Source organism: Antechinus flavipes, chromosome 1, assembly GCF_016432865.1.
Source record: "Antechinus flavipes isolate AdamAnt ecotype Samford, QLD, Australia chromosome 1, AdamAnt_v2, whole genome shotgun sequence".
Taxonomy (NCBI): Eukaryota; Metazoa; Chordata; class Mammalia; order Dasyuromorphia; family Dasyuridae; genus Antechinus; species Antechinus flavipes.
The window spans coordinates 577,472,258-577,496,391 of record NC_067398.1 but is presented as its reverse complement, the minus strand read 5'-3'; the positions used below and the strand labels follow the sequence as shown (position 1 = coordinate 577,496,391).

The 24,134-nt window shown below is 33.4% G+C and overlaps 1 protein-coding gene across 1 annotated transcript in view; it reads right to left on the bottom strand.

Annotated features, from left to right (window-relative positions):
• Positions 1 to 3,952: 3,952 nt before the first annotated feature.
• The window catches only part of TMEM67 (transmembrane protein 67), a 109,216-nt gene continuing 89,034 nt past the window's right edge, over positions 3,953 to 24,134 (bottom strand). The window contains exons 21-28 of the mRNA XM_051970849.1: positions 20,821 to 20,961; positions 19,142 to 19,222; positions 18,520 to 18,636; positions 13,355 to 13,471; positions 13,160 to 13,264; positions 10,480 to 10,582; positions 8,205 to 8,347; positions 3,953 to 5,220 (exon numbers count right to left, since the gene is read on the bottom strand). Of these exons, the coding sequence (XP_051826809.1) occupies positions 5,140 to 5,220; positions 8,205 to 8,347; positions 10,480 to 10,582; positions 13,160 to 13,264; positions 13,355 to 13,471; positions 18,520 to 18,636; positions 19,142 to 19,222; positions 20,821 to 20,961 (888 nt within the window). The 3' untranslated portion in view covers positions 3,953 to 5,139. The remainder of the gene's footprint in view (positions 5,221 to 8,204; positions 8,348 to 10,479; positions 10,583 to 13,159; positions 13,265 to 13,354; positions 13,472 to 18,519; positions 18,637 to 19,141; positions 19,223 to 20,820; positions 20,962 to 24,134) is intronic.

Sequence of the window (24,134 nt, the reverse complement as noted above, 5' to 3'; positions counted from 1 at the left end):
TACAAATGAACAGGGATGACAGGTGGAGTGTCATGAATAAAGGTAGGTGAAGAAAGCAGAACCAAAAAAACAATAAAGACAGTGAACACTGCAATGTAAGCTGTTAACAGTCAACAGAAATTGAACTGTGATTACAATATAATGCATATAATGAGAAGGAATACTTCTCAACAGAGAGGTCAAAATCATGGTAACATACATAGCTGGAAGGAGTTGGATTTCCTTGAAAGTATATGGGGAGATAATTTGGTAAAAGAGATATCTTGGAAAGAAGTGAAAAGATAAAGGGAAAAAAATGGATGATATTACTTCAAAAAGGGTATTCAAGAGAACATGATTAACTCATGACCTTGATGCACATTTTTATATCTTCATACAACTTTTGTGAAAATTATGTATGTATATGTATATCTACACATATTTTTGTGTGTGTATTTAAAATCCAGAAAAAGAAAGAGACATACAGAGAGATAGAGAGACAAGAGATAGAGACAGAGACAAACAGAGAAAGAAAGAAAGGAAAGAGAGAATCCTTGTTGAAAACATAAGGAGAATCTGGCTTAAAAGTTGCTAATAATCTGGTGCTTTAATTTTGGCTTTTTATGATGCATATAGAATACACTTAATAGTTAACTATTCCAAATTTAAAAAAGAAAGAAAAAGAAAAAAAAAGCATGACATAGTTAATTCCTTTGCTATAATACCCATTTAGATTGCCATAGCCTTAAACAACATCCATTACGTAGGCTTTCACAGTTTTCCATGTAGATCATATCTTTATAGTCATATAATTGTCAAAAGGTCAATGAACATAAAATACCTTTGTATATTTTTTGTTGACTGAAAAAAATTGATAAATATTTTGACAAAATGTCATCTTAAAAATTTTTCTTCAACAAGTCTCATGTATATGCTAAGATCATATAAGATTCCTTAATGTAGATAAATCTATTCAATGACCAGATTATTAGCATCAATCCAGGCATACACACTCAACAAAACTATTTGGCACTGGCATGAAAGAAATCTTACACAAAGTCCAAATGGAAGAGGTTCCTTGGTGAAAATGAGATTCTCCAGATGTTCATGTTTATATTGTGCTGACTATATTAAATCCCAGAATATTATGTTGCTTCCCAACTCTTTAATCCAATTAAATTTTCCTTCTTGCTATTATTTTTGTCTAGTAATTTATTTTTAATATACTTTGCTTTATGAATCATGTTGGGAGAGAAAAATCAGAGCAAAAGGGAAAAAACATGAGATAAAAAAACAGAAAAAATAATTGAACATAGCATGTGTCCTTCTTGTGATTCTTTACATGACACACCAATGCCATCTCCATGCCATTGTACAGGTTGTCCCCCATAAACAGAATTCAATTCTTTCTCACCTCCACCTCCTAGAATTCTTAAATCCTTCAAAGCTCAGCTCAAGGCCATCCCTTCTATACAAAGTCTCCTCTTCCTCTCCAAAAAATCATTTTGTAGTTTTAAATAGATATTTATATACATATTGCCTCCCTCAATAGAATGTAAATTCCTTTATGGCTAGTAAACTGTTTCATTTTTGGCTTTGTATTCATGATGTCTACTTAAGTTTTCAGTACATAAGTGCTAAAGAAATTCTTAATACAAATGCTCTACTGATTATAATAGCATATCTTATGTCTAAGACACCCAAAAGACAAAGAAGGGTATAAGTGAACATTATATTTTCAACAATTTACTGCATCCAAGAAGTGGTAAAGAAATAAATTAGATGTAAAATCAGAAAAGGTGAAATTTGTTTGATAATTAAAGTAAGTTTGCATGGCAATTTTGGTGCTACCATTATGTCCGTGAAATAGAAAAAGACCTAGAAGAACAACTCTAGCCCATGAATCTCCATAGAGAATTTCTAGGACAGGATAGATGAGAATTATACAACATGAGAAGACATGTTGGGGATGGAGGAACTATTTGCAACAATGGAAGAAACATTTGTGAGATCACAGAGCATTCCAAATATTTAAGCCATTTTGAGCAGCACATGATATGATCTGACCTGTGAATTAGCAAAATTGTTTTAATAGTTATGTAAAAGATTTTTTTTCTCAATAGAACTTAGGAAGAGGATGGAAATAGGGAGGTCAATCAAAAAGCTTTGACTTAAGTAGTTTTGAAATATATGATTTAGTAAAACCATAGGCAGAGATGCTTGGAAGGAATTCACTATTAAGGGAATGGATTACCTTAGTAGTATATCATTTCACTGCACAAAACTGGTTTTGTTCTTGTCTGTGCATCCCCCAACAGCCAGCACAATGCCTACTGTATTGTAGAAGATCAATAAATCCTTGTTAACCTTCATAGCAGTGATGGGACATTATTCAGACAGAATTTTCCATACATTGTTAGATGCTGTGAATATATCACATATTTATACTTAATGATAGTTTTTATCACAAAGAATGGTTCATTGTGAGGGTTGGATTTGGAAAGGGGAAAGTTTGTGATTGATATTAAGACAAAAGACATAAAACATTTTATAAAAAATATCTGCTGAAATTTGGAATTATGCCCAAAGGGCCCTCATCCTAAAGAAATCATAAAGAAGGGAAAAGGCTCCACATGTACCAATGTTTGTGGCAGCTCCTTCTGTAGTGGCAAGGAGCTGGAAACCTGTGTGGATGCCCATCAGTTGGAGAATAGCTGAACAAGTTATGGTATATATGGTATGGAATATTATTGTTTTGTAAGAAATGACTAGCAGAATGATTTCTGAGAGGCCTGGAGAGACTTACATGAAATGATGCTAAGTGAAATGAGCAGAACCAGGACATCATTATACATGGCAACAACCAGACTATACAATGATCAATTCTGATGGATGTGGTTCTTTTCAATAATGAGGTTATTCAGGACAGTTCTACTGATATTGTGATGGAGAGAGCCATCTACATCCAGAGAGAAGACTGTGGGAACTGAGTGTGGATCATAACATAGTATTTTCATCCTTTTTGTTGTTGTTTGCTTGCTTTTTGCTTTCTTTCTCATTTTTTTCCTTTTTGATCTGATTTTTCTTGTGCAGCATGATAAATGTGGAAATTATATATAGAAAAATTGCACATATTTAACATATATTGGATTATTTACTGTCTAGGGGAGAGGATGGGGGGAAGGAAGGGAGAAAAATTTGGAGCACAAAATTTTACAAGGATGAATGTTGAAAATTATCTTTGCACATATTTTGAAAATAAAAGCCTATTATTAAAAAAAAAAAAAGTTTGCTGACCTGAACTGATAAGAGAATTACAGCACAAAAGTTGATTAATAAAAAAGTAGGGATATGATATAAGGAGAGAAAAGGTAAAGAAATATAATGCTTTTAGAGGCAGGTTAGTTTTCCCCCAGGTATGGATTTGATTAGACTGATTTTAAGGTACTTTCCAATTATGAGTTTACACAGAGTTCTTATCTCATTCCAACCATACCGTCATAAGCCCAACTCCTACTCTTTCTCTTTTCACCATGCAGTCTTGTTCTTAGATTATAATCATCTTCATCTCCTTCCACTGGAACTTTGAACTCTATCCCAAAATCTGAGATATGAAGTTTTGTCTTATTCTGCCAGGCCTAAGTCTCCATCAACTGTCTTCCCATCATTTGGCCACAGAAAATACTTCCCCCTCCCCCATACCTTTTTTGTGTATTGTCTTCTTCCATCAGAATATAAGCTCTTTGAAGGCAGGGTAATCTGCTTTGTTTGGGGACAGGTGTTTAGCATAATATCTGGAACAAAGTAATCACTTAATATATACTTTATCTATCTGCCTGAGTACATTATCAATATTTTATGCCTTCTGTCACCAGACCGATCTTCCCACTAATTTTTTTCTTATTTTAAGATTTGGGGGATGTCTGATAAATACTGGCGCTCCTATTCTAAAACAACATATGCACAAGAATCATAAATACCAAGTGTTTTATTTTACATTTCTAATTAATAAAAACATCTAATAAAAATATTATTTACATGACAGTATTTACAACAACAATAAAAGACATTTAATCAAGAAATGTATTAAAAATATTATCTATTGGTCACTATTGCTCTAAAATGTGATATACTGTCCAAACACAAATTATATATCAGGAAGAGAATCTTAAAAGCTAATTAAGATTATTACAGAAAATCACTTCATAATAATCACATAGCTTCAAACTTGTATTAATTGTACTTTGTATCCTAATATTCCTCTCTCCATTTTCTTTGTAAACTATGGTAAATAGATAAATATAATGTAAAAGGGGTTGATTTCAATGTGATATTTTATACAAATAACATGATAATGTAGGTACTGGAGCTATTACAAACTTTAAAACATAATTTTGAAACACTGCCTAAAATAATGCAAAATGGTTAATAAAACCATATAGAATGAGAATGTTTGAACATTAATCATTAGGTTAAGTATAAAACATGAGGCCATACTAACAATATTCTTCGTGGAAAGAATAGGTAAACATATGTACTTCACAGAATATATAGGTACTGTTTCATAAAATATTCATTAGTTAAAACAGATAATTCACTGAATATCATGCTAGTGAAGGGAAGAAATTGTGATATTATCAATTGTGTCAGTAATTATAAAATTAAAAATCTCAACTAATATTTGAATGCTTATTTCAACATAACATATCTAAAACAAATGCTTAAATCTGATGTTGCCAATCAGATAATCAAATAAATTTTGAATGACTTTCAATTCGTAGAGGAACTACAAAAATAAATTATGTGTCCATGTGCCCAGGTAGTGGTGGGATAAGTAAGTCATATTCTATGATTGTTAAACAGCTGCCACACCACAAAAAGAAAATGAGGATTTATAATTTTGCCTCAGTGATAGATGGTATCTGACATTTCCTTTGACTTTTAAGCACCATACATAATGAAGACCCAATACTTCTAAACATGTCATTTTATATATTCATAAGCATAGTATAAAATATTTTTTATAAAAAATAAATCAGCAGATAAAATAAGAAATTTAAAAAATATCAATAACATTTTAAACATATGATAAACTAACCCCAAACTCACAACTATTTTGTGCCATGATTGTACAGTGTCTTGATTCTTCTTCTGAGTCAATTAAATAAGAAATCTTTGGTCCACCAGAGTTTTAGATGCCAAATTCTTCCGCCCTATTATATTACGGAAAAACCTAAAAATCTAAAATGAACATTAAAAATAATTCAGAACAAAAAGAAATGTGCAAATAGTTTAATGTGCATAACATTTTAAATAGTTTCATTATTTATTCTGAAAAATGACCTAAGTTGTTAATGAGCTATATGATTTACAAAAATAACATTTCTGTATCTGGAAGACAGTTTTATACACACATATACATACATACATACATATACCTCCCCTACATCCCCCCAAGTCCGTCAAGGGAGGAAATTATAATGGCATAAATTGAGTCAGCAATTACAGAATTTTAAATACCAAATAATATTTAAGATAGTTATTTCAACATAGCATATATAAAACACAAGTGTTTTAAAAAAATAATGTTATTTAAATTTAGTGTGGCAATAACTTACTTATAGGTATACAGACATAGACACAAACACAGACACAGAAGTCCACATTTCCTCTTAAGGTTTCCAAGTTTTGTCTCACCTTCCTCCCTGTCTGTCTAAGGCCCCAGGCAGTACCTGAGTGGAATACTAAACAATATTTTCAGGGAAGTCGAAGTGATCACTTCCCTTAATTTAGTAGCACTTCTATGTCTCTGTGGGTTGCTAACACTCCCCAGTATAGGATTCAGACCTGCCCATGAAGGTTCCCTTTTTCTACAAGGGTTATTGGTTGGGGAGAGGAGAGAGAATCCAAATCCCTTTTTGGGAAACAGTCCTCCTCTTCTATTTGGTCTAATCATAGATACTCACCCCATGATAAAAGAAACAGTATTGAAAGATTTCTAATTGGAAGTAGCCTTCAAGATTAACTAATGAAGTTATTTAATTAGGATCACATAGGCAGAATAAGTCAATCCTAGCTAGTAGTAAATCAAATATTCCACATAACAAATTTCTGTACCATAAAGCTATAAAAAGTCTATCTTTTCTCCATGTCTCCTAATAATGATAATAATAGCTAGCATTCAAAAGGCATTTTAAGGTTTGCAAAACGCTTCATAGATATTGATTCAGTTGATCCTTACAAAAAATCTAAAAATCCCTATTTTATGGAGAAAAAAATGGATAATGAGGAGACATTAGTAACTTATCTAGAATCAACATAGCTAGTAAATGTCTGAAGCAGAAACTCAGGTTTTCCTGACTACAAGTCTATACTCTGTCTACCAAGCCACTCAGCTACTGTCTCACCCTCAATTTTCTTTTTCAACAATCCCAACCCTTTTGGGGTCTCCTGTCTTTCTCCTCATCTCTGTCTCTTGATTTTCTTCCTCCTTTTTGCCTCTCCTCTGTCTCTAATACTGATTTGGATCTATCCACTCATCATGGGGGTGCTCCAAGGCTATATTCCACACCTTTGTTGCTTCTTCCTTTATACTATTTCATTAGCTCACATCAATTAATTAATTTCGTGATCATCTTTACAGATGAATCTCAGTTCTATTTATTCAATCCAATCCCTGTCCTGATCTCCAGTCTCACATCTCCAGTTGTTTTTTGGACATCTCAAACTGGATATTCTGAAGATCCTTAAAACATTCTCAAATCTAAAACTGAACTCATTACAGTTCCTCCCAACTGCACTTTCCATTGCTGCAGAGGACCTCACACTCCCAGTTCCTTAGCTCACAATCAGGACTCATTCTCACCCTTCCCCACCATATCCAAGCTGTTGCTAAGGTCCTCACCTTTTGAAGGAATATAAAGAGTCACAATAGAGATTTTCTATCTGGCCTTGGAGATGACACAGGGAGATGTTGGAGGTGACATTTGTAAATGGGGCAGGAGGAAGGGAGGCAGATTCGCCTCTGTAAAACACACTTGCATTACCTTTCTCTCAGGAAAGTCCTTTACAATTATCATGTGTAAGTTACTTTTAATATTATCTCTGTTCACAATACTGATCTGTTACTGTATCTTCTGGACTTTACACTGCTTAAACCTAAAACCAAGGTGAGACCAATAGCCATTCAAACAGGACAAGAGAAGCTTCTCCATAATAAAGACTGGATTCTTTTTTTCCCCCTGAGCCTCCATGATGCCACCAGGCTCCTGGGCACACTGCAAAGCATAAAGACAATGGTTTCTGCGACTCTCATGTGACAGAATGACCATCGTCCATTCCTTGGACACAGTTACCAGGCTGCTGCAGAGCCTCCTCACCTAGGACCTGGACTACTACACAGCTGGAGGATGGGTCTTCTCACTGCAGTTTATCCTCCAACTCAGCTGTCAAAGTGATTCTCCTAAAGCAGAGGTTGGATTCTTTCCACCTTACACCTCACACCTCACACCCCAGCACTTACTCTAGGACTCACTGACAAAGGTCTTCCAGCTGTTCTTCACACAAGACACTCTTGTCTCCTAATCTCCACATTTTCTTCAGCTGTCCCACATCCCTGGAATTCCCTCTTCCTTACCTCTACCTCCAGGTTTCCCTGGCCTCCTTTAAGTTCAAGCAAAAAGCCCCTCTTCTACAAGAAATCTTTCTTTATCCCCTTAATACTAGTGTTTTCCCTCTAAGATTGGCTCCAGATTATCCTGTATATGTCTTGCTGGGGTAGCTGTTTGTATATTATTTCCCTTATTAGACTGTGAGCTCTTTAAAGAGACTTTTTACTTTTTTTTCTATCCCCATCACTTAACACAATGCCTGGCACACAGAAGGTACTTAATAAATGCTTCTTGATTTGGTTTTCCTATCTCTTTTCTCTTTTCTTTCTTCTCTTTTGCTCTGTTTTCACTTATTTTCCTTTCTGTTTTTTTCCCAGCCATAATCTCCCTTTCTTATGACCATATCATTAGGCCTCAATATTTTAAATTTTATTAGCCACGAAATGTGGGAGTATGGTAATAGCAGAAAAGCTAACTGTGTCTGTGTGTGTGTGTGTGTGTGTGTGTGTATGTGTTGTACCAGATATGCTTCTATTTTCTGATGAAAGGAAATATTTTTACTAGTCGCTATGTACTCATATCATAAATGATGTCACGATTTTTTAAGTGACTTACCTCCTGTTGTAAGTAAGTAAGAACGGCTGCTAGAACAAAATCCTGAGAAGCCAGATCCACAACAGAGAAAAATAGCAAATCAAAGATAAGAAGAGTGGCTTCATTTCCATAATAGAGAACACTGCTGAAAGAATAATTTTCATCTATAAGGAGGAAAAAAAAACTTTAAGCAAGGTTTTTAAAAACAGAATTTTTTAATCAAATGGAATTAAAGATAAAATTTGGATGGTTCAGAACAGCATGTGAAAACTCACTAAAAAAGTTGAAAATGATGGCTAAAGAAGTTATTAATTAGGGGTAGCTAGATGGCACAGTGGAGAGAGTATCAGCCTTGGAGTCAAGAGGATTTGAATTCAAATCTGACCTCAGACACTTAATATTTACCAGTTGTGTGTCCCTGAACAAGTCTTTTTTTTGCCTTGAAAAAAAAAAAAAAAAAAAAGAGTAAAACTCTATCTACAAATGCAGAATGACATCTCTGCAACTTAAGAAGTTACTAGTTGACTAGTTTTCAGAGTTAGAGAAGAGGTCTGGATTCACATTTTGTAAAAATAAACAATAATATCTAATATTTATTACTAAATAAACATACATTTCATCAGCTGTTTGCATTTCTAGCATGTGGTGGTACTGTGATAAGCTCAGGTGATGAGAAAACCCTTTCTGTTTGTTGTAACTAAAAGCTAAATTAACACTGGGAAATCCTATTTACATGGTGTATAAAGCAACCACACAGTCTGATCTTGAACTAGAAATAGTTACTTAAGAGTACCAAGAGAGTTTCTTTCAGTGCACCTATTGCTCTCTTAATCAAATCATCTGAATAAGAAAGAAATTCTTAAAAATTACTAATCATCAGGTCTGTAACCTTCAACAGAGATACAGGTTAACAAAATGCTTTTGGGAGGAGAGAGGTGACCTAGAGAATTCTGGACCATGTATGAGAAGATCAGACAAAGGAACCTAAATCACTGAAAGCCTCTGCTTACATCCTTGGGAAAGGAACATCTTTTTTTTTTTTTTTTTTTTTTTTAAGTTACTGCAGTAGGGAAAAAAATGTATGATATGAATAAAAATATTCTGGCAGTAACACTTCAGTATTCACTCTACAAAAGAATGTCAGTAAGGACTCTGGAATTTCAGAGAATTTTACAAACAAAAGGATCTTAGAACAGGTTGGGATTTTAGGTCCTCCAGTTCAATCTCAGAAAAAATTTTATTCCTTTTGCCACATTATGGTTCTTCAGGTATTGGAAAACAGTCATGTAGTCCCACTAAGTTTCTTGGAGTCAGAGGATGGGACAAGTAACAGCAGAATTTCCATGTCAGTACTCTGTTTAAGGGGGCAGCTAGATGGTATAATGGACAGAGCACCAGGCCTGGAGTCACAAAGATCTGAGTTTAAATCCAGACTCAGACATATACTCTCTGGGCAAATCACTTAATCTTTATTTACCTCAGTTTCTCATCTGCAAAATGGTGATACACTAGAGTGGCAAACCACTCTAGTATCTTGACCAAGAAAACCCCATGCAGAATCAGACATGACTGAACAGCAATGATACTGTATAAATCAATCTAGTTCTTTCCTCCTACAGGTTGCAAAAACTTTTAGGATCAAAAAAGCATAGATTCAAAGATTGTGAGATTTCCTTTTTATAGTGAGACACAAGGTTTTTCATTGCTCTCATAGATGCCTCACTTTTTAAAATACTGAGTATAAGATTAGAAAGGAATATAATTGATAGACAAGCTTTCACTGAATAAGTATATCAGTAGAATTTCTAGTTTTTTTTTTTTTTTGGAGGGAACCTAATAAGATAAATGTTTGTCTGAAATCAAACTGTTTCAAAAATGAAATAGAAAAATTCACAATTGAAGCAGATATAAAAGTAACTATCAGAAATTATTTTATCAATCACATACAAAGAATTTCTAACTGAATTTGTACATAACACTAAAGCTTGAAATGCTATCACTGGTATTTACAAAAACCCACATTATCATCAAAATATATTTTGATTCCCTCTAGTTCTAATGTAAAGAAGCTTTGAAAATTGTTTTCAGTACTTTCTTATAAAATAAATCTTTTATCTAGATGCTTCCTTTGACTTGACAAAATGATAGTGGCCAGTGAAAAATTAGTATTTCATAACACTGACAAAGTTAATTACAATTCTTTTCATCTTCACATAAAGTTATGCAATAAAAATATTAATTCATAATGTCAAACTTTGAAAAAAAACCAGATATGTCAAAATAATTTAAATAATACCATTGTAGAAGATGCTTTTTTCCACTGGTTCCATGAATTCCATACCAAGAATTCGTTCAAGAAGCAATTTATCTTTTACAAAGTAATCCATTTCTTTATGAACCTAACAAAGACAAAATAGTTTCACAAACAGAATGTAAAATACATTTCAATAAATGGAAGATAAAGTATGAATAACATATAATAGTTTGTTTTTCTTTAAATCAGGTAACTGAAATCTGAACACTGTTAAATTTTTATTTTTTTATTAAAGCTTTATATTTATAAAACATATGCATGGGCAATTTTTCCAACATTGATCCTTGCAAAACCTTTTGTTCCAAATTTTCTCCTCCTTCCCTCCAACCCCTCCCCTAGCTTGCAGGTAGTCCAATACATGTTAAATATGTTAAAATACACGTTAAACCCAATATATGTATACATATGTATACAGTTATCTTGCTGCACAAAAAAAAATCAGATCAAGAAGGAAAAAGAAAAACCGAGAAAGAAAATAAAATGCAAGCAAATAACAACAGAGAGCGTGAGAATGCTATGTTGTGTTCCATGCTCTGTTCCCACAGTTCTCTCTCTCTGGGTATAGATGGCTCTCTTCATCACTGAGCAAGTGGAGCTGGTTTGAATCATCTCATTGTTGAAGAGGGCCATGTCCATCAGAATTGATCCTCATATAGTATTGTTGTTAAAGTGTAAAATGATCTCCTGGTTCTACTCATTTCACTTAACATTAGTTCATGTAAGTCTCACCAAGCCTCTCTGTATTCATCCTGCTGGTCATTTTTTATAGAACAATAATATTCCATAACATTCATATATCATAACTTATTCAGCCATTCTCCAATTTGATGAGCATGCACTCAATTTCCAGTTTCTTGCCACTACAGAGAAGGCTGCCACAAACATTTCTGTACATATAAGTCCCTTTTCCCTTCTTTAAGATCTTTTTTGGGATATACACTCAGTATTAACACTGCTGGATCAAAGGGTATTTATAGTTTGATAACTTTTTGAGCACAGTTCTAAAACTGCTCTCCAGAATGGTTGGATCCATTCACAGATCCACCAACAATATATCAGTGTCCCAGTTTTCCCACATCCCCTCCAACATTGATCATTATCGTTTCCTGTCCTGTTTAGCCAATCTGACAGGTTTGTAGTGGTATCTCAGAGTTGTCTTAATGTGCCTTTCTCTGATCAATATGAACACTGTTAAATTAGTATTCATCATTATAAGATTTCTTTTTTTCATCATGAGATTCACGTGAGGAATCCTTTATATGGAAACCTATGAAATACTTAAAATGAGTTTTTATTTATCAAAAAAAAAATTATAGCATCCACTTGGATGTATTTATTGCATAAGGCAAGATATATCTATAATGTCTAACACACTTAAGTTTTTGTATCTGATAACATTTAATTATAGGTATAGTGGATCTAAATGTTTTGCTTAAGGATAACTAATCCCCATTATAACTGTTTAATTTTTTTGTGTCCCAGAACAATATTCAAGTGTATATATAGGTGAAATAAATCTAAATGGTTTATCTAATAATCATTGTTCTCCATCATAATTGATTATATTTTTACATGTACAAATTCTTCATTGTTAGTCTGTAGAAATCTGGAAAGGACTTTTGTTTACATATTACTAGCACCTTTATTTACAATCCATTACAATTTACTGTATTGCTGTAATGAATTACTTCAACTACTTCACAGATAAGAAAACTAAAATTATTTGAGGTGAAGGGATTTGTCCAAACTAGAAAGTGACTGAGTCATATTAATCCACTATTAGCTTTATCTTATTACACATTAATTTTATCTTATCCACAATTTTTCTTATTCTTTAGAAGTTAAATCGTCACTGAAAAGTATTATGTAATTATACAAGAAATGTCTAAAATGTTCACAATCTTTGAGTCAAAAATTTTAAACATATTCTTCCCAAAAGATTTTAAAAGGGCTCATATTTTCCAAAATATCCATAACAGCTCTTTTTTATCATAGGAAATAACAATAAACAGTGTAGGTGTCCATAAACTGGGAAATGGCTACACAAACTGAGGTACATAATTCCACAGTGAGAAACAAATACCTGGAAATTTTTTTTAAAAGATGTGTATGAACTGCCCTAATGAGCAGACAGGAATAACAGATATAGCTACAAGAATGTAAATGAAAGGAACAATAAAGTTAAACTGAACACTTTGAAACTGTGAAAGCCTGGCCCTGAAAAACTGAGAAAGTATTCCCCCCCCCTCTCCAAACTTCATGGAAAACACTGGAGAATTTGGGAGAATAATGCTGCATATATTGTCTCATAATGTGGTTGTCTTAGTTGATCTTGTTGACATTTTTTTCCTATTTTTCAACTTTTGGTAAAGAGAATATTCTCGGAGGGGGATGGGTGATCAATATGTTTTGAAACAAATCAAATATTTTTTAAAAATAAGGCACTAATATCACAAAACAAAATCATGCAGGCCTTAATAGCAAAATAAATAAAAATCCAAACAAACAACAACAACAACAAAAACCCAAACCCCAAACAGAACAAAACCAAAAAATCCAAAGACTTAACAAAGTTCATCTACTTAGTTAAATGAATAGAAATTTTTTAAATTTAATTATTGAAAGGGTGTTTTTATTTTAATATGAATACTAAAATACGTACATGATCAATGAATGAGCCAAGGAATTTATTCATGGCATGGTAAGCTTTAATACTCTGTTCAAAAGTAGTTTCTGATGAACTCAATAATCGAGCAGGGCCATTTTTCTAAAGTAGAAAAAAAAGGAATAAATTGAATGAAATACATATTTTTGGTGTTTAAATTATGTGAAATAATGTGTATATCTCATTACTTACTCTTGTTAGTGTTTCATGAATTCTGTCATAATGCTGTCTCATTTTGTTAGAAATGGAAATCTGAAAGGTCTGACAATCTGTGCTGGGTAGCAAACCTCTTTGGCTACACAAATTTTCCTATGTAATTAAAAAAATTATGTTAAGAAGTGAAAGTTTAAAACAAAGTATTTATTTATCTCAAAACCCAAAATTTTTCTTAGCTTCACAAAAAGAATTTCACTTTACAAAAATGGTAACAGATTTTGAATTTAAACAAAACTAAATTTTCCTAATTTTTAGTTACTGAGGAAGGTTTTTTTCCTAGTTTATATATGTCTTCAGTTTCTTTTGGTTCAAGTTCACTTACTAACGAAATAATCTGCCACATTTAAAAAAGCTATTCTGTAGTTTACAATTCATTAATTTTATTGTTCTTTGTAGAAAAGTCGTAATATTTTAGTTGAGTGACAAATTCATTCAATTTTAATAAAGATTTGTATATATATATATGTATATATACATATATATATATATACACAATTTGAAAATATTTCCTTTAGAATGGTTTAAATAAATATTAGATATGTTATAAACTAATTTAAATAAGCAGTTACTGAAATATTGTGACTGAGTAGTTTAGGCAAAAGATTAGAAATCTATTGACTTTTTCCCTCCACAGGTTTGAATAAAGAAGAGGGAAAAGGATATAACAATTTATTAAGTGCTTTCTAGGTGCCAATCACTGTTAAGCACTTTACAAATATTTCATATCAACCTTGTAATAACCCTGAGAGGTAGGTTCTTTTATTAGCCTCAAATTACAGCTGAAGAAACTGAGATAGAAAACATTAAGTAATTTGCCCAAGATCACACAATTGATAAGTATCTGTTGTCACATTTGAATCCTATCTCCAGGCCCAGTACTCTATTCACTATGCCATCTGCCTTTAACTGTGAACCACAAAGCCATTTTGCCTTCTTACCCTTGACTGTCTAAATCTCCATTCTCTGAGGACCAGTTCAAATCATACTTTCTCCATAAAGTCTGATGAACTATTCCAAGGCCTCAGAAATCTCTTTCTCTTACTTTCAATAGCACTCACCATAATTTCTATGCCACACAATTCAGTCCTTAACAATAGTCTTATATTTTTCATTGTTCTTTAACAGATGTTAATTCGGGTTTTACATCTACAATGTTAGTTTCTTTTTTTTTAATATTTTATTTTATTTTATAATAACTTTATATTGACAGAATCCATGCCAGGGTAATTTTTTTTTTTACAACATTATCCCTTGCACTTGCTTCTGTTCCGATTTTTCCCCTCCCTCCCTCCACCCCCTCCCCTAGATGGCAAGCAGTCCTATATATGTTAAATATGTTGCAGTATTATCCTAGATACAATATATGTGTGCAGAACCGAGCAGTTCTCTTGTTGCACAGGGAGAATTGGATTCAGAAGGTAAAAAACAACTCGGAAAGAAAAACAAAAATGCAAATAGTTTACATTCGTTTCCTAGTGTTCTTTCTTTGGGTGTAGCTGCTTCTGTCCATCATTTATCAATACAATGTTAGTTTCTTGAAGGCAGAGAAAATGTTCTGTGTTCTTCTATATTCCCCATAGTGATAAACATATAAATAAAAGTCTCCATAAAAACTTTCTGGTTGATTGGCATGGTGAATACCTTTGTAACTATTCTTTATTCTAATTTGTATTAACATTTTAAATTATATCCAAAAAGGCAGAAAAATCTGTATTACCTTGGCAGGAATGTGAAAAGCCCAAAATTTACTTTCAGATTTTTTGGCAAATGCCATAGATAGATAGTGGCCGGGTCACAGAATTGAGGAAGAGGAACATTTAGGTTGCATTACTTATTGGAAACTACACCATGATTCCAATAATCCCAAATACTTCTTATAATAATATCCTCATGGTGATGATACATGATGTGAATCATTGATGACAAGGATCAAAGTCATATACTTCAAATGCCTCACTTTCCAGATAATGAAAATGAGGCCCAAGAAGGTGAAATATTTTGCCAAAGGTTATAAATCTGTGGTCAGCAAGAGAGGTAGGAGTTTACTTAGGTTGTCTAATTTTCAATCCAGCACTCTTTCTACCATACCACACCATATCATCATCATCTTGGAAAAATTAAAATGACAAAGAGCACAGACATTACTGCCAAGTTAACCAAAATGGTTTTTCTAATAATTTAAAATCTCCATCAGTATAACATTTATAGCTTATGTATAAGAAATAACATACAATGAACTATTGAGAACACATATGACGAAGAAAAAGTGGGAAAGAATAAGAGAAAACAGAAACACAATCCATGTTACAATGGATTTCCCACAAGATACTAAAGGAACAAGAGAAAGGCCTCAAATACTTCACAAGCTTCTTTACAGAGAGCTCACGGGAAAGCATGAGTAAGAATTATCTAGAATGATAAGGTGTTGAGACAGTTATCTTCTTCTAAGTTAATACCCTCCCTGATAAAAGTGAAGGATTCTAGCTTAAAAGAATTAAAAGTCTCATGTGAGCTCAAATTATTTATTAGAGCTAGCAATAGCCCAAAGCAAGACTACTGAAAATACTGGAAATACTAAAAATGAAAGGATAGCTCCTAATGGTATATTCTTTTCCAAATTTGACCATCTTTCTTCACTTCAATTAATCTTCAAGTATTTACAAAATTTTACAACAATAAAAATAGTGATAACTAAAATCTATATAGTGTTTTAACATTTGAAAATGATAGCTAAGTAGCCCAATGAATCGACTGTCAGGCCAGGAAAAACCAAGTTCAAATCTGGTCTTATACTTACTAGCTGTGTAATCCTGGGCCTAGTCTGTAAAATGGGGACAATAATAAAACCTATCTATCAGGAATGTCACGAGAATAAAATTAATTTGGCAGAGCCAAGATAGTAGAGAGAAGCCAGGACATTGCTTGAATTCTCCCCAGCTTCTTCCCTTAGAATCAATGCTGGATCAAGCCTCTGAACAGATTTTTGGAGTAACAGTAACCACAAACATTCAGAGTGAAATAAGATATCCTGAAAGGATTTCAGGAAAGGTCTGTTGCACTTGAGCAGGGAGAAATGCAGCCCAGTGCAGGCAAAGTAGGAGAATCTAAGAGGATGCTGTTCATCAAAGTACAGCAGTGTTGATCACTGTGTCCTGGTTCAGAGGGCCAGTGGCTTAGTAGGTGGGGCTGAGAGACCGCCAATCTAACCACAGAAGGCAAATTGTGAGCCCCCAAACTTGGCATATCAGGCAGGACTAGACTAGGCCAACCCAGCAATGAAAAAGCCTTCAATACTGAGAGAGAGAGACACTTGTGCTCCTGCAAAAAAAGGTTTGAGACAATGTCTCCTGTGCCCTAGGGGGAGAGCTCAACTTTTAAATATATAATATTTAATATTATTTTAATTATTATTTAATTTAAAAAATTTAATTAAAAAATTTAATTTAAAAAAATGAGCAAAAAAGCTAAAAAAAAAAAAAAAAAAAAAAAAAGCCCTGATCATGATAGAAAGCTTCTATGGTGACAGAGATCAGAACACAAAGCCAGAAAAGGACAGTAAAGGCAAAATGCCTACATGTGAAGTTCTCAAGTTTAAAATGTTCTCTTGAAAGAGTACAAAAAGGATTTTAAAATTCAGGTAATAAAGATAGGAGAGAAATGGGGAAAAGAAATGAGAGCTATGCAGAAGAATTATAAAAGTTTTGGGGGGAAACCAATAGCTTGGAAAAGCAAGCATAGAAATAGACTGAAGAAAACAACTCCTTAAAAAAATTGAATTGGAGAAATGGGAAAAAAAAATCCACTGGACAAAACAACTCCTTTAAAAATACAACTGGCCAAATGCAAAAGGAGGTAAAAAGTTAACTAAATAATTCATTTTAAATTAGAAATGGGCCAGAAGGAAGTGAATGACTCAATGAGACATCAAAAATCAGATAAAACCAAAAAAAAAAAAAAGGAAAGAAAGAAAGAAAGAAAGAAAGAAAGAAAGAAAGAAAGAAGAAAGAAAGAAAGAAAAAAGAAAAGAAAAGAAAAGAAAAGAAAAGAAAAGAAAAGAAAAGAAAAGAAAAGAAAAGAAAAGAAAAGAAAAGAAAAAAGAAGAAAATGTGAAATACCTCATTGAAAAAACAAGTGATTTGGAAAATAGATCCAGGAGAGATAATCTAAGAATTTATTGGACTAACTGAAAGCCACAATGAAAAAAGAGCCTGGACAACATCTTTCAAGAAATCATTAAGGAAAACAGCTCTGATATCCTAGAACCAGAGAGTAAAATAGTCATTGAAAGAATCTATTGATAATCTCAAAGAGACCCCAAAATGAAAATTCCAAGAAATATTGTAGCTAAATTCCAGATCAAAGGCAAAAATATTGCAAACAGCTAAAGAATAAAATGAACTAATATTTGTAAAGCACTTTGCAAACCTCTAGAAAGGCTGTTGTTTACCTATACTGTTCTCCTTTGATAAAATTTATCTAATTATTTTCACAGGCACAGAAAAGGCACACTTTCAATCAAGAAGTTCCTAATCTCATTAGGGAGACAAAATTAATCCACATGGAACAATTATTTAAAAAGTACTGTGATACTCATTACTACTTAATTTTAACAGGATTTTCAGAGAAGATAGAAACCAATGTGGGTTGAAGTAGCTGAAAAAGTTTAGATTGAACAGGATATAATTTTGATAAAAAAGAAAAAAGAAAATTGTTTCACAAAAAATATTTTCAATTATATGAAAATATACAAAGATTCTGGACAATATCTTTCAAGAAATAATCAAGGAAAACAACTATTGATACCTTAGAACCAAAGAGTAAAATAGCTGTTGAAACTATCTACCAGTCACCTCAAAGAAACTAAAGGATAGCCTCAAATTTGAATGCAGATAGAGATTAGTTAAATATGAGTCTTTAAAATCTGATATTTCATCACTTTGAAAATCTGTGCAACATTACTGTTAATGATTAACCTTTCCTCATAGTTTCTTTAAATCTCCTAAAGCTTTCTCCTCCTCTCTTCACCTCCCCTCCCAAATTCTCTAATGAAATAATACTGTATTAGTCTACAATTCCAATGACAATTTCCTTACAAATAGTAAGAAAGAAGGGCATAAGTGACCCATGTTCTTTGGACTTACCGCCTCCCTCTTAAGATTCATGTTCATTTCTTCCATGTCAGTATCTGCATGTCCATGAACAGATCGACCATGGATATAATATCCAAAACATTTGTGTGATAAGAGAAATACTGAGATCTATAAAGAGAGAAGGAAAAACAACAATTAGTAACTCAACCCTTAATCAACATAAAGTAAGTTAGATTTTAAATTTTTCCACTCTCCTTACTTTCAGAGTATCTAGAAAACTAAAAATTTAACAATGGAGTTCTAAAAATTCACAAAAGCTTCTGAAAAGGAATTATATGTATTTGCTAGAAAAATAGAAAATAAAATTGATGAGTAAAAATGTCTAGGTTCATTGCAGATCCAAAAAGGGAAAAAGAGTTAATTTAATGAATAGGAATTTGAGAGCACACCTAGAAAAGAAAACTAACTAGGCAGATGAAAAGTAACTTGTATTTGACTGAAATCACGTGTAAAATTATATTTGTAGGTTTATTATTGTGAATAGAATGGACAACTAATCAATAAATGCAATGTAATTCTGTTGATACAAATTCATTTTTCTAAATGTCTTAAATTATTAATAAATTTTAAAAAGAAAAAAGATAATTTTCAAATAAAGTTAAGATGTACTTACATTGCTCATGGAGCATAAATCAACAAATTGTCGTATCTTATCTTCTATAAATCTCTCATAAAAGACAGCAAAGTATATAATCTGAAACATTAAACCAAATTGATGTTTGTTAGCCTCTAAGATTTTAATTTTCTCTTAATAGTTCAGTGCAGTTTCCTGAAAAGTGCAAGAAGCTCCAAACTAGAAGTAAACACTTTAATGACACCAATGGGACAATTACAAACTTAGTAGTTACTTCAAGTTGCTTTTTCAAAGGAACATGAGCTTGGAACAATGTATAAAAATCCCAGAGGAAGCCAGAGAAATGTTAAGCAAATGTCATTCTCCTCCAATCTATCCCCACATACCCTATTGCCAAAAGAAAAAAACCGTTGGTTTTTTTTTTTTTTTTTTAAGTCCTAAGTAGGATGATGACAAACTGGTGCTTTCATGGCTCAATCAATGAATGGTTCTTGCAACTCTGCTCAGCTTCTACACGCTATTCCAAGAGATGATAAAAGAAAATGATTTTCAAATTATTCTTTTCTTAAGGAGAAGGAGAAAGAGCAAGAGCAAGAGGAAAAAAAGAAACATCTTCATTCCGACTCCTGCATCAGTACTTTGAAGGTATGAGACAAGAGAAATGTGGGAATGAACAGGAATGTGCAAACCTCAGCTTACGTTTTCATAAGAGAGAGAAAGTGTGCAGTGAAGAGATTTTAAAAAAGGGAAAGTTTCTTTACAGGAACATGATTCAGAGGATTTTTGTTTTAGCAGCTATTAACTCTAATTTGTTGATTCAAGTGGAGGGAATTGGAACCTGTCTGCCAAAAAGGGGTAGGACCCCCTACTTTTCAGGGTCATGAAATAAATTTAATGTGAACCCCTCAATTCCTCTAATTATTACAGGTTTAAGTAATCTTATATTTCTGAGACTCTGGTGGCAAAGACTGAATAAGGGGATAATTATGTCCCTAGAAACTGGGCTGAGACCCTTGTGCCTCAGGGGTTAATGCATATCTAGAACTAGGGGACCAGACACTTAGCTCAAGATCCAAGACCCTTGGAACAAAGTCCTCTTACAATCAGCCTTAAAGACACTGAAACTTGGGATCTCTAAAAACCTCAAGTCCCATTTCAGAACAGGTTTCGTGCTGCTATAAGCAGCAAGAGGCTTGACCTGAAATGGAGGCTTCTTTGAGCTAACAATGCTCTTCTTCTGGCTCCTGGAGGCAAAGACCTCTCAAAGTTTTGAGTCTTGATGGCAGAGGAAGAATAAGGTTGTGACTAGGTCCCTTAAGGCTGAGTTCCTTCTTCATCACTATGCCAGAGTTTCATTCCAAAAATCTATGAAAATAAACTATGAAAATAAGCACATCCAGGAAATACCTAGCATCCCAGGTAAAACTTGCTCTCAGAGCCCATGGGTGCAAAAAATTGTAGGTGATAAAAGCACTTAGAAGCATATAAATTATAAGTAGTTGTCCTAGCAGTAATACAAGAATAAAACTAGGGGAAAAAATTGTTCCTGTGGTTGTGGGCATTAGTAGATTCTTTTCATTTTCAATAAATGGACACAAAGCAAAATTACATTTTTCCCACTCTAAATATCAAGATGGGACCATTTTGTGAGCGTATAGCTTTTATATATAAATAAAATAATGGAGACAATGCTGTTCAAGAGCACTATTTGTATATACCTGTATCATGCCAATGACTATCCAGAGGGTAGTAGATATAGCATATCGTAAAATGCGGCTATAAGATGCTATGTAGCTATTTGTGCTTCTTGAAAGACTAGAAGATGAATCCATTAATGCCAAGTTCTTGAATCCAACAACCTGAAGATAAAAAAGATAACATTTTAGGGCAAAAAAACCCATGTCTTCCATAATAAAAATGGAAAATCCACATATGCAAAATAATCAATTCAAATTAATATAGATGTCAGAAAGACTAATCTTGATTAATCACTTTATTCAGCATTTCAGTTTGTGACTATGCAGAAATTATTAGCTGGTCTCTAAAAATCCTAAGAAGGAGATACTAGAATGTTAGGGAGGCAGCCTGAAGTAGCTAGAAGAGCCAAGTTTGAACCTTGGCTGCCACCAGAAGTTATTGGGTTATTCCCAAGCCCAATTGAGGCACTTCTTTAACTGTAAAATCAGGATGGCAACACTTGCCCCAAGTACTTTACAGGATTATAGCAGCACTTTGTAAACTCATTAGAAAGCTACTACTATTGTTGTTGCTGCTGCTGTTACTTGTGCTAGCACCATCCTTGTGTATTAAGATGAAAATATAACCAGTACAAACACAAAGAACCAGACACACAGTAAGTATGTTCAGCAAGACAATTTTCATTCTTTCAGAATATCATGGCATGGCTAACAGCCAGCATGTGTCACTGGTGGGATGTAAACCCAGGTCTCACTGACTCTGAGGTCAGTTCTCTCCATTACACCATGGAAAACAATGGGGAACCAGACCTAAAAATCATACTGCTACTTGAGATACATAAATGCTAACACTAATTATAATACCAATAGCTAACCCAGGGTGCTTCCTATGCACAGGCATTGTGCTAAGCCCTTTATACTTATTATTTCATTTGATCCTTAGCATAACTTGGGAGGTAGGCATTACCATGCCCATTTTAGAGATGAAGAAAGGTCGATGACTTGCCCAGGCTCACATAGGCACTAAGTGTCTGAGGGTGGATTTGAACTCAGGTCTTCCTGATTCCAGGCCTACAGCTCTATCCATTACACCACCAGCTACCATTAATGGGCCTCTATTTCAAAGAGATAACAACAAAAGGAAAACACCCAACTGCACACAAAGATTTAAAGTAGCACTTTTTTTTTACTTTCCAGTAAAAAACTGGAAAACAAAGGGAGTATCCACCAAGTGAGGAATACTTGAACAAATTATAATATAAAAATGCAATGGAGTATTACTGTGCAGTAAGAAATTATGGTTCTACCTAGGAAGACTTATATGAACTTATGCTGAGTCAAGTGAGCAGGACTAGGAGAACACTTTATACAATAACCAAAATAACATAAAGGAAAACAACTTTGAAAAACTTCAGAATTCTGATCAAAGCTGTGACTTCAAAAGAACAAGAAACAGCTGCTTCCCACCTTCAAGAATGGAGGTGATAGACAAGAACAGAGATATTAACCAAGTGCTACCCAAAGCAGATTCAAATGCAACTTGAGTATCTGACCAAATATGACCAAAAACAAAGATACATTAAGACAGACAATTTGTGATTATCTAACTCAATACACTTCTGTAAAAATCTTTCTATTTGAGTTTTGTGTCACAGGGGTGAAGATACAGAATAAGATTTGTTTTCAGACATGGCTAATATACTGACTGATTTATTTATCTTGACTATATTTATTTGTTAGAAAAAGAAAGCCATTTGTGGGGAGGAATGAATTGATGAGTAGTAAGAGACTAAAAAAAAAAAAGAAAGGAATATTAATGAAATATTAATAAAAATACAGAGAAGAGAGGAAAAGAAAATTCCAAGTACAAATTGGAATAACTATTCAGAAGACACATTGGGCAGTTTTGTTATAAACATCTAACAAAAACTCAAAATTTCATAAATAAATCCTCTTTGCTATTCTTTATACACTGAAAAGTTTGTTTGCTGATGTTTCCTAATTTATTTTGTTGCCATTGTAAATTCATTTATTTTAAAAGGAAAGCTTGAAGAACACTGGTTGGTTTTCTGGAGGTCTCTGGACCAGCCTTCTTTCAGTAGAATAATCACCATAAGAATAGTCAGGTGTTTAAAGTCCAAATTCTTTATTGTCTCCTTGCCTGGGTCCAGCTAGCTTGGTCTCAGTGGAAGAAATGCAGAAGGCCAGGCCAGTCTGGTGTGAGATGGGGCGAATTTCTCTCCTTAGCTCCAAGAGCTTGACATCCCGCCTCCAGGGCTCTGTCTTTTCCAAGTCTGACCCTGGCTGAGTTTGTTCCAGCTTATATGCTCTATAATAATTAGCTCATTTACAGTATACTGAGTATAAACCAATCATTATATCACTAGAGAACCATACTGAACTTAGAGAACTTCATCATGCTAAACTAGATAACCATTGTCTTATCAGTTCTACTGAGCACCTTGTAAAAATCCTTGTTTCAAGTACAGAGTTCTGGCCCATAACAGATCTATGCAGTAACTAATCAAGATTTCAGCAACCTAGCAATGAAATATATTTCCCATTTCTCCACTTAGAAGTAATGGACTCGGGGCATAGTGGATAGAGTACTGGGTCTGGAGTCAGGAAGACCTGAGTTCAAATTCAACTTTAGATACTTACTAGTTGTGTAAAGTTATTTAACACTAGAGGGTAGGTGTTACTTTCCCCATTTGAGAGATAGAGAAAGGTTGGTGACTTGTCCAGGCTTACACAGACACTAGATGTCTGAGGGTGGATTTGAACTCAGGTCTTCCTGACTCCAGGCTGAGAGCTCTACTCATTACACCACCAGCTGCCATTAATAGGCCTCTACTTCAAGTAGTATGCAAGTCACAACTCTGCCTCAGTTTTCTCATCTGTAAAATGAACTGGAGAAGAAAATGACAAACTACTCCAGTACCTTTTGCCAAGAAAATTCCAAATGAAGTCATGAAGAGATGGCAGAACTTTAGAATAAACACAAAATAATAACATGTTTTCAGATATAACCAATATGTAGATTTTTTTGTTTGAAAACATACACACACACACACACACACACACACACACACACACACACAAATACACATATACTCCTACTGTTGGGCATAAAGGAGAGATTAGAATTACATAGTGATAGAAATATAAAATAGGAAGAAAAGACTGAAATTGAAATATTGTTAAAATATGTAAAACAGAATGGAAAGATGTTCAAAGGATTTACTAACAAGCTGAGCAGACTTGATACTATTATATTAAATTTAATATATGCTTTCAAAAAAGAAAGTGTATACAATAGTTCCAAATTTTATATA